The following is a 17,036-nucleotide window of genomic DNA, read 5'->3' as shown; positions in this document are numbered from 1 at the left end:
CTGTTGTTACTACCCATCCCTTTGGACAAGTTTTCGTCCTTCGTGGGCTAATACAAATTACGTAGCGATCAGTCCCAGTCAACATTTGCATAAAAATATACATGATTGTGTCATTTTATGTATGGAAAATTCATTTTGCATTAAAAATTGAACTATTATTAAATTTAGATACTAGTAAAATATTTGTAGCAGACTACAAATTCAATTTACTTTTGTATTTTATTATATGATTATATGATTAACTTTTTAAAATTATATTTATAATTTAGGATTTGAAATCCCTGTTCAAAGTTGAATAATTTGTAGTTGTGGGGAGAGAACTGTCACTGACGCGTAGAACTTCACTTTAAAATAGAAATATATTAAAATAAATTGTACAAAAACTTTCTGCAATATCCAATTAACTTCCTAGTACTTAAATGAACCGCATATTTGACTCACATGTATGAAAGGTTCCTAGAGGACAACCCTCTGCACTCAGTAAGGGACCATCCGATCCATTCAAGAATTTAAATAACGAGATTTTGTAGGAAGTCGCAGCAGATAGATCCCCTATTGATTCACTAAAAACAAGGTGCGAATCTGGTTTATGTTTCGTTGATGTTACATTTGCACATAAATTATTTGAAATGAAATATTTTCCGAGAGTAATTGTTGTATTCGTGATTTTTGGCTGCTCTGTTTGGTTGAATTGTGAGCAATCTGGTCTCTCTGGTCCTTAAATTAAAATAAAAAGATTTAAAAAAAAAAATAAAAATAATAAATTGCTGTACTAATAGATATATTCGATACGTAATTTTAAATATGCACTTTAAAACAAAACATATAATTTTCTGCTAAGAATTTGCTGTGTTAAAAAGACATGGTCACGTTTTGGTCAAAAATTAGTTTCCCAATGTTAATGTTTACAATGCTCTATAGTGGAGTGACAAAGATAGATAAAGTCGCTTATTTTTCGAGTTTAATTGACGGGCATACCTCTCGGCTGAAAGTTATTTTTTCTTTAAGATATCATCCTTTTCAAACATTTTTGTTCGGTCGTAGAGTTTTCTCAGGTCAAATAGTTTTTTAAAATGCGAAAAATTGAGGATTTAAGCATATCTTTTAAGTTCTATTTATTTTGTTGTCAACCGTTCTTGTTCTCCACCATTAAAAACTTGAATTAATATATTTTCTTGATTTAACAGTCATAGTTGTCTAAAAGTCCGATGCAAGTATACATTTTTAATGTTTTTCTTACCATTAAAAAGTCCAGCGAATGGCTAGACTCTGCGCAAATGAATACTGGCAAGAACTCAGCGAGACCATCCAGACAGCCGCTATATCTGGTAACGCAAGAGGCATATACGATGGTATTAAAAGAGCCGCAGGACCAACTCAGTGCAAAACAGCCCCCCTAAAGTCATCATCTGGCGTAGTACTCTCAGACAAAAAACAACAAATGGAGACACAGACCTGTACTCTACTCAGAACACTGTGACTGTCTCAGCCCTGGACGCCATTGAGTGCCTGCCATCCATGGATGAACTTGATGTAGAACCAACATTAGAAGAACTAAGTAAGGCTATTGACAACCTGGCCTCAGGAAAAGCTCCTAGTAACGATGGAATCCCTCCATACTTGCTAAAACAGTGCAAGAGCTCCCTGTTGTCACCCCTACATAAGGTTCTATGTGAGTGAAGGGGACAGTACAGTTCAATGGTAATTCCTCGGAGCCATTCAGCATCAATAGCGGTGTCAAACAAGGCTGTTTCATCTGCGATGTCTGCGCCGCATCCTGGTCATTTCATGGCAGGACAATGTGCCTATAACCGAGGTCCTGTCTGGGGCGAAACTTCCAAGCATGTTCACTATGCTTCGCCAGCGCAGGTTACGCTGGCTCGAGCATGTGCGTCGAATGGATGACGGACGTATTCCCAAGGACATCTTGTATGGAGAATTGAGATCTGGGAAACGAAGCACTGGGTGCCCACAACTTCGATTCAAGGATGTCGTAAAAAGAGACATGAAGGCCATTGATATCGACATGCGATTTTGGGAATACCTTGCAGCAGATCGACCCAGATGGAGGTCCACACTACTTAGACAGATCAAGTCAGGGGAAGAAAAGCTTGTGCATGCAGCAGAAAACAAACGCACACAACGAAAGCAGCGTCTAAACCCAGATGTGACTTTTGCGACAAAGAATGTCTCTCCCGTATAGGACGTTTCAGCCAAAAACGTTGCTGTCAGAGAAAGACGAAATAGGATACAATATCCCATGGTCGTCTGCGACCGATGGAGGCCTACTACTACTTGTAAATAAATCAAACATAGAATAACTCTAAGTCTCGTATTTAAAAACTGAGAACCACAAGGAGGATTGTTTATGCGATAATGTTACATGCTTAAAAGATCGAAAAGATCGCATCTTCAGATACTAAGGCAACTACAGTAATACTTTATATATGTTTTAATAATATACACACTGTAGTAAAGACAAACGTATAAAAATATTATTAGTTCTGTATATTGAAATACTTCGATTCACTGTGATATTTCGTATTTTCCCTTACTTGCACATTCCCCCTTAAACAGTTTTGACCGATTTTAGAGATTTCTAATCAAATTAGTTTTATAAGAAAATTTAATTGAAGAAATGATCATATTAAGTACTTTAGATTGTCTGTCAAGAATCTTTTAAAAGTTATATTTACTTGTATTTATGGTTTTTTCGAGACATAGTTAAAAATTTCTAAGGTAACGATTCAATCAAATATATTATTCCTGAAATCGGGGGGTTCTAATATTTCATACCGCAAACGAAGAAGAAAAGGAAATTATATATAAAAGGAAAAAAGATACTGTAAAAAATGACTTTGTTATTTAGTTTCATGTTAAACAACATAATACTCTCCAATAATGTGGAGGAAATAAAGAATATCTGATCTTATCTTATATTTGTTTATTTTGTATTTATTCTTATGTCTTTCGTGATTTTCAATTTTAAAGTAATGAAATAATGATTACAAAATATTATTGGACTTGTAGCATTTTAAAAAATCATGGATTGCAAGGTCTTATTGATTCATGGATTATTAAAAATGTTATACATTGATTACCTATTATTGCGTGAAACATCCTCTTTTATCTGTGCCCTAATAGTTAACGTCAAGAGAAATGAAACTTTATATTTTTCAATTGACATTTGAAGTCCTATTAGTTCCAATGAGATCAAACAAATAGACAAACAGATGAAAAAATATATTTCATGTCATCTCTTCTTTTAGATATAAACAATTATTATGTACCTGTATCCTTCTTTAAGAAATTTTAATTAATTTGAAGTGATAATCAATACTTCCTTTTTATACATGTAAAGTTATTTAAATTAATTGTTTTTCGCTTGTTAATTTTAATTTTTATGGTCTTAATTTCTAATTTGTATGTGATTGTTTTAAAATATTCATATAAATTTACATTTTAACCTTCAAAAGTATAATAATTATTTGAAGGAAAACGCTTCATTATACGAACATACAATGTATGTAGTGAAATGTACATTGTTATGCTAATACATGTTAAATATGTAAATGACCTCTGACCCTGGTCCACTGCCCACCCCATACTTGGAGCTCCAGAGTAGTCAGTTCAGTTTCGCCCGCCTACCCGTAAACACCTATCTTGTTGTATTGTCTGATGTCCATGCCAATGTCAATTGTTTGTTCGTCATAAGGTAAGGCTTATTGCCTTATGCACATGTACTGAGTAATATATGTTTACATAATATCGGTTTCACGACAATACATTATTATTTTTGTTTCAGATCAATATTTACAACTTACAAAAGCTAAAATATTATAAAAATATTTAAAATTGATAGATAATTCGTGAATTTTTGACAGATTATCTCAGATTGTATAAGTTTGCTCATATTTCCGTCATTGATCTTTGATCTTTAATTATTTTAAAATTTGACCATAGAAATTTCTACGACCGGGCGAAAATTATTAATTACTATTATATCTTTTCAAAAATGTACAAATGAGACGTGAGGTAGGGTGATACATTAAAATCAAATTTTTGATGGTATTGTCACTCCACTATAAGTAAGGCAAAAGTTTTCAATTTTTACATTTTTATGGTTGAATTGAAAACTCAAGTTTTAAACCTAAAATGAATGTGTTAAACGTTAGGAACTGTTTGTACATGCTTTAAATGAATAGGATGATCGACAAATCAGATTGAAATAGATTTTTGACTGGTATAATTAACCTACATAAACGAAACCAGGAAAGGAGCCTTGTTGAAATGACAAACTATGTATCTTGCTTATAACTCTACGACTTAATACTTTGCCGCAAGGTTTAACCGTGTATTAAGCATGTAACATTTGATAAAAACTATAAAATAAAAAGCATCTAATTCATGAAGTGATTTCCATTTTACTGTTGATTGCTTACATTGCAGTCAACAATAATATATATATATATATATATATATATATATATATATATATATATATATATATATATATATATATATATATATATATATATATATTATAAAACTTTAAAACACTTTCAAAATAATTCGACCGTTTTTTTAATAATTATATTATTGTTATTTTGAAACAGTGTTTTAAAGTTTTTTATTATTCATTGAAAAAGAGACTTTATATATATATATATATATATATATATATATATATATATATATATATATATATATATATATATATATATATATATATATATATATATAAGAAGCACTAGCAAACCAACAACACTCGTTATCTAAAGTGTCGGATCAAAAGATACAAGGTTATAAGATGAGATATAAAAAAGCACTAAAAATAACCAACGACACGAACAATAAAGTAAAATATTGTCAAATTTTCGGGACAACCCGTCCCTTCTTCAGGACAACAAAATAAAAACTACATAAGAAAGAAGAAAAACATCTACAAAACTAGCACTAAACTAAACTAAATGATATATAAAAACTAGATAATATTTAAACACCGGATCAAAATACTTCTTGTCGTACGGACAATTTTGTATATCTCATCAATTGTAAATTTTGTCAGAAACAATACGTAGGGGAAACAGGAGACCTCCGCAGGCGCATCAATAATCATCGTTCCACCATCAAAACTAAGAAAATTAAAGAACCCGTCGGGGAACATTTTAATTTAGATGATCACAAATGGGAGGACATGATGGTTTTGGTCATTGATCACAACCCTAACTGGACAGATGCGGAGAGAAAAAACAAAGAAAAATTTTGGATGCATAGACTGAAGTCATTCCGCCCTGACGGCATTAACAAATTAAGTGACTTCACCAAAATGAACATCAACTAAGTACTGATTTGTTTTCGTAGCAATATCACCATCTTCATCTTTTTCGGTCCATGTACAAACTATAAATCATGTTATTTATTCAAATTATTAGCTATTTCCTTAATCGGTTTTGTTCTTTTGCTTTATTTCACTTCCATTAGTTTTTACATTCATGATTATTTATGTGGTCTTTTACAGGGCCAATCTTCCCTACAAACTTTCACTACGAATTATCTTACTAGTACAACTTAATTAACAGCAACCCCCAATTAGCAAGTTAATTCGTTCGCGTTATCTTTCAGCACTTCTTCATAGACCGTCCGCTGCGTCGGACGGGATTTTTCTTTCTCGGGCTCGAATTCTTAAATATAAAGATGTAGCTGCCACGTTTTGATCCGGTGTTTAAACATTATCTAGTTTTTATATATCATTTAGTTTAGTTTAGTGCTAGTTTTGTAGATGTTTTTCTTCTTTCTTATGGAGTTTTTATTTTGTTGTCCTGAAGAAGGGACGGGTTGTCCCGAAAATTTGACAATATTTTACTTTATTGTTCGTGTCGTTGGTTATTTTTAGTGCTTTTATATATATATATATATATATATATATATATATATATATATATATATATATATATATATATATATATATATATATATATAAAACAGATCGAAAAAGATTATGATGTTAGTAAACAAAACACATTTAACGAAAAATTATGTATTTACAGTTTTTGTCAAGATAATTTTTTTCAAAAATTACCAAACGTAGGAAAGAGTTTGATCTAAGGGCGAGTTTTTTAAGTGACAGTTTGGTTATCATTTAATACATGTATAAGCTGATTTTAAGAAGCGCTTTGATACTGAGAGAGAGAGAGAGAGAGAGAGAAAAAGAGAGATTTACTTGTGTAATAGGGTCCAATTGTACACGTAGATTTACTCAGATTTGTTTTATCATTGTGTTCCTGAAGATAATAAACTGAGAAATTGTACGGCCTTCCTGAATCCAATCCATCTATGGTTATGTCTGACGACGAGTTTGATAATACACACTCAGAAACATTTGATTCGGACCATTTCAGTATACATAACTGAGAATGGTTTCCAAATGGTGACAGTGTAAGTGTGATTGAGGAATTTGTCTGGCTTTTAAAATAGTCTGATTGATTTGATGAGCAGTTTAGGTTGTACACATCTGAAAAAAAACCTGATTTGTCTTTATTAAGAATTTTCCATATAAATACAATTTGAATTATAATACACATTTTTCACAAAAGAATAAATTACAGAAAAAAATGCAACAGTTTTTTTGCAAAATGTAATAAAAAAAATGAGGAAGTGTTTGAGATAAGGCAAAATAAAATAGTATACAATGAATTACTTCATAAACGAAAACAAATATAACAAGAGGCCCTGAAGCACATCGCTCACCTGAGCAACAGTAGCCACGAAAAATCAATCCCTATTTTAACAATATGGTTTTATAGTCAGATATGCATGTAATTCCGCGAAATAACAAATCTTGGTTACTATATACCCATTAAAAAAAACGAAACATCAAAACGCAGACCTAAATCAAATAAAAATATCAGAGACAATTTTTTGATCAGTAATTAAATTGTATTGCGCAGATTTACACATTGATGACGTCATAACTGAAATTGCTTTGTCGCGTAAATTTGATCGGAAAGCATTGAAAACAGATCAGATGAGAAATAAACAAGAGCATTCTTGATCAGATGTTAAATATATCTGATTTTGCTTAAAGGTATGTAATTACGCTTTTATTTCTCGGCCAGGCTTTCCTCTGTCGTTGTTATAATATAAACATAAGACTAGAACAACGCTGCCCCGTATAATTTGAAGTTCACATTTAACACGTATCAATAGTTTGATAATTTAAAAAGTGCTGATAGAAACTTTTGCTATGTGTTGATTGGTGCACCATGCCATTTTCTGTGCAAAGAGTGTATACAAGTTGGGAAGGTTTTCAGAGAACTGGACGAACAACTATCTATTGGAAGAGAATATACATTCTAGCAGTAGTTTTTACTAAACTGAGATTTCATTCCTTTACTCGATATGCTTATTTTTTTCGGGGAAACTTCGGGGGTAGTGTTGTTTTATCTCATTTATTAAGGAATATATTTAATATATTTAAAGTTATCTTGTGATAAAACACCGCGGTGGCAGTAATGTATTACATGTACCCGATTGTTTTGCAATGACATCTGCTGAAATGGAAAATTATAAGCTTTTTTCCGATTCAAAACAGTAATTTAATCTTACGATTTTAAGTATTACATTTAAAATATGACGCTTAAACAACCTGCGACGTATCATATTGAGCATGGTAGTTCTTAGAAAAATCATAAACAACTGTATCTATCTATCTATCTATCTATCTATCTATCTATCTATCTATCTATCTATCTATCTATCTATCTATCTATCTAAACCTACATCAACTTAGAACCCACTATAATGCTGAAGATTTGTTAGGGGCCTCTGTCAATTGAGAATTAACAATATGTCATAAAGCCTGTATAAAGGTGAATGTTATGCCATATATTGTAAAATTCGAGCTTTTGAGAATTATTTCATACAAATCCTATGTAAAAATTTGACGCTATAATGTAGTCTCATCCTTCCCTAGGGATTATGACTTCAGAGAACTTGAATTAACACAGTCTGAAGTTGGTTTCACTTAAGTTACATCTTCTTTGACCGACTGGTTTTTCCAGAAAAAATTCTAAAAGATTTCTTTTATATATCCCTTAGTACATTTTTCATCCTCCATTGTGGACCCACCCTACCCCAGGGATTTAAACAAACTCAAATGTACACTGCCCGAACATGCTTTGTAGCAAAGAAATTTGAATTAACACAAAATTTAATCAACCCCAATTTTTTCTTTTGCGTTTATATATTTTGAGTTGATCTGGACGCAAAATAATTTAACACAAAATGTAATAACACAGAAAAGTAGACTCAATTTAGCTCAATTTGTAAATATATTTAACCATCATAGTTATTGTTGACCACTTATACCAAATGAAATATAACAATTATATCATTCTTGGCCTTTATATATGCATATTGACCTAAATACTTATATTCATCCTGTATATTTATTTTGAATATATATTTCTAAAGGGTATTGAGAGATGAGAAAGAAATGACAAAGAAATTAATGATCTCTAAAACTAATATACTCTCAAAATTAACGTTGTTTTTGGCCGATTTATCATAATATTTGCAAAAAAAATGCCATTGGTAAGATTTTTGGGGACGTTACATCGCAATATTTTTGCTTTGAGATAAAAACATCTTGTGCAGGTTAATCTTTACAGTCATTCCTAAATAATGATGACTTTCAATCAGATCTCCGTATTTAACTTCATTTTATTACATTATTTCATATATATATTCATGAAAAACTCTTTTAAAATACATTTAAATTACAATGAATACTATCATAATCAGAAATGACGAGTGGTAAAATGTTGAGGTTTTATTTCGTTTAGAAATCACAAGACAACACTCTTATCGAAAAAAACCCCACAAAGATGAAACCACCCAAAAGTTGCTATAATTCTGTACTTTTCAATAGTCGTATGACATATTATATATATATATATATATATATATATATATATATATATATATATATATATATATATATATATATATATATATATATATATATATATATATATATTTGTGTGTGTGTGTGTTTAGGCGTTTTGACTGCTAGTGTATTTTTTTGTTTTTTGTTTTGCCTGCTAGTTGGTCCAATTCAATGTATTTATATATAAAAAACGCAAAATATAATGACACAAAATTTGATTATAAAAGTTTATTATATTTTGCGTTGTTATTAGATTTCGCGTTGCCAGCAAACTTCCACAAAATTTATAACTTTGCTGGCGGATTGGTTTAAGAAGAACATTTTTCTATATCTATTCCTTTGCCAAAAAAAAAATGACCATCTATTGTGGTCTCGTTTTTAGACGGGGTCACGTGACCCCGTCTATTGGTTTACTGTCAGCCGAAGTCTCAAACGAAGACACGCGTAGATCACATGAATTGAGTCTACGCGTAAGAAAATAGTGCAGAAAGTTTTCATGCATTTCAGTGAATATGTATTATAAAAACACGCATTAAATCTGTTTAAGTCCTCTGTGTGTAAACAAAATTCTATTTAGAAATTAAACAAATAGTTTCATAGATCAAAATTTTCTTGCTCGGGCTCAAATGTGGAATGAGTTACGTAACTGAATGCACAGCGCCATTGACAATTAAGTTTGTGTACGAGCTCATTAATCAATAGAAGAGGTTGATGGTGAAATCCAAATTAAAATTCCCAAACGCAATGTGCCATTTTTGAAAAGTTGTGAATTTTATATTGACAATCTTTCACCTTAATACTACTAAACTTCATGCGCAAGCCGAGTTTAAAATCGGGACGGGTTATACACAGATGCTTTACAAATTAAATAGGTGTTTCTTGACTTCCAGTCTACTTGCGGTATGACTGTATGATTATACATTTTGGAAGAATTATACATCATATAATATATACAATCCTATCGATTAAAGAACTAAGATAAATGTTAATGTTCATGTTTTCCGGCTTAATTGGAATCGGGCTTGGGTGAATTACATTGTAAAATAATGCATTACATTACCATTACTTTATGAATACGGCATTAAATTACCATTACCATTACTTAATTTTCTTGAAGTAATGCATTACATTACCATTACATGAGTAAAGTAATGCATTACCATTACTTTGTGAAAAGTCAATTAGTTTTAAAAAAGTAATTTAAAAACTAAATAAAGAGTTTTAGTAAATATTTCATAAAATATTTACAGGTTCATGTTCAAGTTCACTATCAGGTTCAAATTTAATGACTTATACAAGATTGCTGTTGACATTGTAGTTCTCAAAGTAAGGTTGGTCCCGTAACATTTACACGTTAATGGTAGAGTTGACAATCTCAGTTATTTATGTCTCTGATTTTCGGAGTATGATTTTTAATGAAAGGAACGGTTGTATCGTAATCCGTGTAGGTAATGCACGAGTTTACACAAAAAGTAGTAAGTTGCGAACGGATCTATTTTTACCTATTAATTTTGCATGAATCGCAAATGAAGAAAATCGTGTCAGAAAAGTCGGTCTTAAAATCAAAATGGTGACCGTGACAAATCTTTTAATTGTCAAAGTTCTTGGAATCTTATTGTAAAAAAAATATTTCTAACGTCAGGTGCTTGTGTTTGTGATCGGTATACAAATGTTCCGTTTGTTTGTTAATTCAGCAGTTTTAGAGTTTTCGGGGTTTTCATAAAACTTTTATTACGGATACCGTCTGACTTGTGGATTTTCTCCTGCATCACAAAATTGATTAAATCTAATGATTAAAATTATCTACTTTGATAAAGTTCTTTGATATTCCCGGTTAGTAGTAATTTTGAAATTTTTTCATTGGGGTCTTATTTTACATAGTATACCGTTGTGTCAATTTTCTACAATTATGAAGGCCGGGATTGAGTAAAATTTAGACAAAGTATCAGACAATTGCAAAAAAGCCGAATTAACATAGATTGTAACAACTAATTAAAACTCATAAATTTTGGAAGCATATTCGAGGAAATCCAGGACAATTACAAATTCAAACTTTCAAGACCCCGTCTTTCAGTACTCTCAGTACTTTGATTCGTCTGGAATTCATGATTTTGAGACGATTATTGTTTTCTATATATTCTAGCATTATTTCTATGCAAAATTTGACCCTTTATTAAAATCATTGTCGCCTACCCTACCTATAGGGATCATAATTTGAACATTATTTGAGACGAAGATTTTTTCTATATATTCCTGTGTAAAAATTCGGCCCTCTCCTTCACTCCACATCTGGCAATTATGATTTAAAAAAATAAAATCAGCGCATCATGGAAATGCTTATACAAAAAGTTTCAACTTTTCTTGCCAATGGCTTTTCGAGAAGAAGACTTTTAATGCTATCAATTTTATTTAAAAATTAATTCTTAATTGTTTTCCGTTGGAAGAGGGTTTATCCCTTCAATTAAAAACGAATTTGAGTATCCTTTACCAAAGAACATTGTGTGCCAAGATTAAGTTGCAATCGGCCTAGTGGTCTTAAATAAGAAGTTAAAATTGACGGGCGGACGGACTCTGAACAAAAAGTGATCAGAATAGCTCACCTGAGTTTTTAGCTTAAGCTTAGGTGAGCTAAAAATCAATCCTATAGACAACAACATTTGACAACAAATTAAAATGAAGACAAATATTATTTCTCCCACATTGTTAATGAAGGATAACTCGTGCAAGTGACAAAAAGTGTGCAAAAAGCTGTCTAAAATATGCAAGTTGTCGAAACAAACCGACCAGATGAGAAATGATTAAGCAAGGTATGTTTTCAGAATATCTATAGTTTATATCAAATTTAGTAAGGAACTTATACACATATGCAAAGTTAATGACATTACTATAAGCATATATTAGAAGTTATGCTGTAAACGTATTGTATTTGGTGTGTACGATATTTGGCGGAAATTAGTTTTCGAACAAGTTTGCATACATTTGAATTAGCGTAATCCTGAATGTGACTATTCTTATACATAGATGTATGGCAATTAGTGATGTAGTTGGTTTAGCGTAGGGCCGCACTCCGCCAAAAGCGCAAAATAGAATACACCGCCAAATGTAATACGTTTACAGTAATAAGTTTTGTTTTTTGGGGTGTTATTGTAATTTCGTAGGTGTACTTTATTACCACCTATAGTCGTTGTTTTATCCGTCATTTCTGTGCTGTCAATTGTGGTTAATTCCATCGTACTTATTACTAAATGGGACAAGTAAAAAATACACGAAGTTTTATGCATGAACTTAAAAAATTCTACATGTTTGACATTCGACTTGTATTGATTTTTTTTAAAATCACTATTATTCTACCCTCAGTTGTACTTCACACCTTTGCAATGACCGTATTTGAACACAGTTAACAACTGATAGAATCACAGTACCTGTAGTTGTTATTTCTTCATCCACATTAGTTGTTGAATGAGGATCTTTACTTTTTGTGGCTAAAAAGAGTAAAATATAGGAAGATATTAAGATATCTTTCTAAAGTTATTGTCAAGATTGTTGAAAACCCAATGTTCCTTTCTTTAAAATTGCATCTTGGTACAACACATCGTACAATTTGCATGTTTAAACATATTTTTTTTAAAATACACATATCTAGTTAAAAGGTTTTAAGACCTTGGTATTTTGCTTTCCCTTTATTAAATTTATACCCTTATACAATTTGTACATATAAAATACAGCTAAATTTTGAAAAAAAAACTATATATTTTAATCCAACATTTATTTGCAACAAATTTTTTTTGCAATTTACCGAAGAGTATGTTTCGTTGCAACTATATTTCGCGATTAAGTCTTTCTACACAGTGTTTCAATTAAATGCATATAGCAACGCCTGGTTAAGGGCGAGAAATATTCCCGACAATGAGGCTCTTGCGAACCTTACAAAAATTCCTGCAGGCGAATAAAATTTGGCTTAGAACATTGGTCTTTAAAAAGTACAAATAAAACATTTTTTTTTACAATGTATGAATTTTGATATTTCGTGAGAAAATACATCTGTTTCTCTAGTAAATAAAGTGTAAAGAAATTGGGCTCACAAGATTGTAAGTTTGTAGAAGTCATCGTATCGAATCCATTGGGATTTAAATGCCTATAAACTCAAAACGCTATGTGCAGAATCGAACAAATATCGATTACTCAACTCAAATACTATATTGAGACTTGAAGTACCTGTCTATTCAGGCTATTAAAAAAACTTAAACGCTTTCTAGAAAGGTCAATCAGGGGTAAACCTACAAATAATTATGGTGAAAATATTAATGTATATATATTTTTATACATTTTAATTATTTATATAGTTAATGATAATAAACTCAGTTGTCTGTTTGTCCATTGAAACATCTCAAAATTCAGAAGTTCATGTTGGATAAAAGGGCTAAAACATTTTGTCGTTGCTTATCTTAAACATAAGTGAATATCATTATTTCAAACATGCAGGATTTATTAAGCAATTTATCAATTATGAAAACATATTTTCATACCCTTCGTAGCTCTGGAGGTTATCGTATGTCTTGAAAGCAATTCAGATTTTTCTATAAAATGAATAAATTTGTTAAAATGCATTTATAATTGATACTGTCATATTTTAATGAGAAATAAATTTATGATTTAACAATAATTTAGAGATGGCAGAAAACCTTCCAATTACTGGTGAAAAAAATACATTTAAATGAAATACAATACCCTTTGAAGGTCCAAGGGTTTCATAATTAGGGATTGTTGGTTCTAGATTATCTGTAAAACAAAAGAATGCTTTTTTCGTTAACTGAACAAACCCCTTTTCAATTAAATTGTTCACGATATAATTCATATTTCAATACTCACCTTCGTTTTTTGATTAATTTTTATGAGAATAAATTACATTGAAATATCGACCTAAATAACTTGTACATTTCTACATGTATACCTGAATTGGACTCACTAATTATTGCTGTCTTTGCATTTGCTGTTGATGCTCACAAAAATAAAATTGTCATATTAAGAGCTGATTAAAAAGGTAGAAAAAGGAGACATTTAATTCACATCAAGCGCGATGGATGCTCACAGCCATTTTAGGCTTTATTGTTTTCCTTTGGATATAGAGCTGTGAACATGTATAAAGGAAAAAAAAAATGTTCAAATTTCAAAGCTGAAATATTTCTTCACTAAATCATGGTAAATAGCCAACAATATAATATTTAAAAGTTTACGACAGATCTGATGGGTAACTATATATAAAACTTTATGAAATAAATAACAGTTTCTTTTCAGTATTTATTTCAAATCATTATCCGTCAGCAATATTTTAAGAAAATAATTTGTTTAAAATAAAGAAAAGCTCTATCATATTTGCAAAAATGTATATAACTTTAAAAGTAGACATCATTAATTGAAACTGATGTTACCAGGATTAATTGCTGGGGCATCTGATTTGAAGGGAGGCGAATCTGTTTCCGATGATTCTGTAAAAACAATACATTACACATCCATTTTAGATAACTATGTCATGCAATGTTGTTTTTGATTGATATTAAATTTAATAGGAAACAATAATTACAGAAATGTAATTAAAGACAAGATATACCTGTCTTAAATAAACCTATCATTGTTAAAATAGAGTTTAAATTGATACATCATGTATTCTATTAGCATATGTGTATTTTAAAATATTTTTAATAAAAATATTAATTATTTACAAAATGTCGATTCTATGTGAAAAATCAACCTAAGTCGGCGTCCCCTATTGTTTTTGTCTTAAAATTTTCATGTTTATTGATAAACTACAATTGCTTTTTCTTTTCTTTTTTATTTTTTTTTACAGAAATATAATTTAATCTAGTGGTGTCTAGAAACTTCTTATAAACTAACAGTGAAAACAAAACGTTCGACGAATTTTTCAAATCATTTGTATTATATATAAAATACCATCTGCAAGTTCGTGGGATTCGAAATTATGGAAAGATGGTTGTTGTGTACCTGTAATAAAAAAAATAAAAAGATCAACATCAGGAAAATCAAAATTAAGTTATACTAGTATGAAAACAAGGAAGAAGAAGGTCAACTGTAATAACGTTACATCTAATTACAAACTTTCTCTTATAAACATATTTTTTATTCATTTGAAAATGTGATCCACACCATAAATCACCAATATAAATGCATGGTTTATAAATGGTTTATAAAAATACCTAGGCCTTATGATATCTGCATAAATCAGCGTATCACTAAACATAATTTACTTATTGTATAATAAATATTACCAAATTCGGTTTCTGGAGCTTCTGATTTGATAGAAGTTGAATCTGTTTCTGATGGTTCTGTAAAAATGATACATTACATGTTATCTTGTTAGATTTCAATGTAAAACAATTCATGTTAAAGATCTTAGCCTTTTTATCCTGATGTAAAAATAATAAACTTATAAAAATCTTTTCGCACAAATTTTGATTGAGGGAGATATGAATCGTCCATTTGTAAATCAAAGTAAAGAAATCAACATTTTGTATGTAATCTTTTAATTGTTTGCTTTTTTGAGTATTAGTACGAGTTTTCTCAATGTTCTGTCGAGTAAAATTTATATCTATATCGCGGTATCTTATTGGTGTTGTTTTTGTTGATGCTGTTAAAAAGAGGTAAAACTTTCATGTCTATTGATTTTCTAGATTAAGCCATACTAGTATGAAAACAAGGAAGAATGTCAAATGAATTAACTTTACATATCATAACAAATTTTCTCTTATGAAGTAAATTTTTCATTCATTTGAAACTGTTAACCATAACCAAATCAACAATATAACATGACAAAAATGGTTGTATACTACCTAAGCCTTATAACATCTGCATAAATCAGCGTATTATTAAACATAATTCACTTATTGTATAATAAATATTACCAAATTCGGTTTCTGCAGCTTCTGATTTCATAGAAGTTGAATATGTTTCTGGTGGTTCTGTAAAAATGATACAATACACGTTATCCTATTAGATTCCAATGTCAAACAATTCATATTAAAGATCTTAATCTTTTTAACCTGTTTATCCCGATGTAAAAAACATAAACATAAAAACCTTTTTCGCACAATCTTTGAATAAGGAAGATTTAAATCGTCAATTTTTAAATCAAAGAAAAATAATCGACATTTTGTATATAATCTTTTAATTACATGTATTTTGCTATTTTTTAGTATTGGTATAAGTTAAAAAGGTTCGCTCCTTAGGTTTTAGGTAGCCATTTTGTGTCACCTCTAGTCTGAAAATTCTTCATCACATATTCATTCTAGCAGTAAATTTATATTTTCGATGCCAAATAAACTATATTAAATAATTTTAAAAAAAAAAAATTAAATTTTTATAGAGTTTAGTAAGGGGCTATTTTTTGTGGCGGAAGGTTTTCAATAAGGAAGTGAACAATTTTCATAACTCACTAGTTTAAGAGTATTGTTAATTTAGCTTTCTAATTTTCAGCGCAGACCAAACTTCTAGATAGTTTGTGTTTTACGATATATTCATTATGTTCTAAAAAACACATTTAAACATTATTTTGATATTTCTATCGATACACTTTGGCCATCTTCGCTAGCCAAGGGTTTTCGGTCCACTTTGCTCCCCATAAACCCTTGGCGGATTTCATTACGAAAACTCGGTGACAAGATCTGTTTTATGATTGGCTGCAGCTGCGAGTAGCTGATCCAATCGCAGTGCTTGTAAATATAAACTTTAAAAGAAAACACATGTGTGATCTTTGGTAAAACATTCGGTGCTTTTAACAAATAGAGACACAAGTACAGTGCCTCCCCAACGATTTTCTAACCAGATCGCTTTAAAAACCTATATATTTTACTGGGATTGACCATAGTTCTACAAACTTGTCAAGGCTCGCGTGATAGCATGGGAAGTAAACATGGCGAATGTAGAAGTTGCCTATCCCGTTAGTATATATACGTTCCTACTTATGGTTATTGCTTTTAAAGGTTCAGTGAGCTCTGTTTTATCTAATTTCTTTGGTCTGCAATATTCACGACAACGATACATGATTTTATGGTATGAAAGCTTTCATATAAAT

General features: G+C 30.4%; 1 protein-coding gene across 1 annotated transcript in view; it reads right to left on the bottom strand.

The window, feature by feature from the left end:
• LOC128183325 (phosphatidylinositol phosphatase PTPRQ-like) overlaps positions 1-17,036 on the bottom strand; it is a 97,344-nt gene that overhangs the window by 56,397 nt on the left and 23,911 nt on the right. The window contains exons 14-23 of the mRNA XM_052852286.1: positions 15,868-15,924; positions 15,235-15,291; positions 14,900-14,950; positions 14,380-14,436; positions 13,679-13,729; positions 13,477-13,527; positions 12,373-12,432; positions 12,123-12,191; positions 6,224-6,514; positions 442-717 (exon numbers count right to left, since the gene is read on the bottom strand). Coding sequence (XP_052708246.1) covers positions 442-717; positions 6,224-6,514; positions 12,123-12,191; positions 12,373-12,432; positions 13,477-13,527; positions 13,679-13,729; positions 14,380-14,436; positions 14,900-14,950; positions 15,235-15,291; positions 15,868-15,924 — 1,020 coding nt within the window. The remainder of the gene's footprint in view (positions 1-441; positions 718-6,223; positions 6,515-12,122; positions 12,192-12,372; positions 12,433-13,476; positions 13,528-13,678; positions 13,730-14,379; positions 14,437-14,899; positions 14,951-15,234; positions 15,292-15,867; positions 15,925-17,036) is intronic.

The sequence above is a fragment of the Crassostrea angulata genome, chromosome 5, assembly GCF_025612915.1.
Source record: "Crassostrea angulata isolate pt1a10 chromosome 5, ASM2561291v2, whole genome shotgun sequence".
Lineage (NCBI taxonomy): Eukaryota > Metazoa > Mollusca > Bivalvia > Ostreida > Ostreidae > Magallana > Magallana angulata.
Note: the sequence above shows the minus strand (reverse complement) of the source record. Positions and strands in the feature narration are given on the sequence as shown.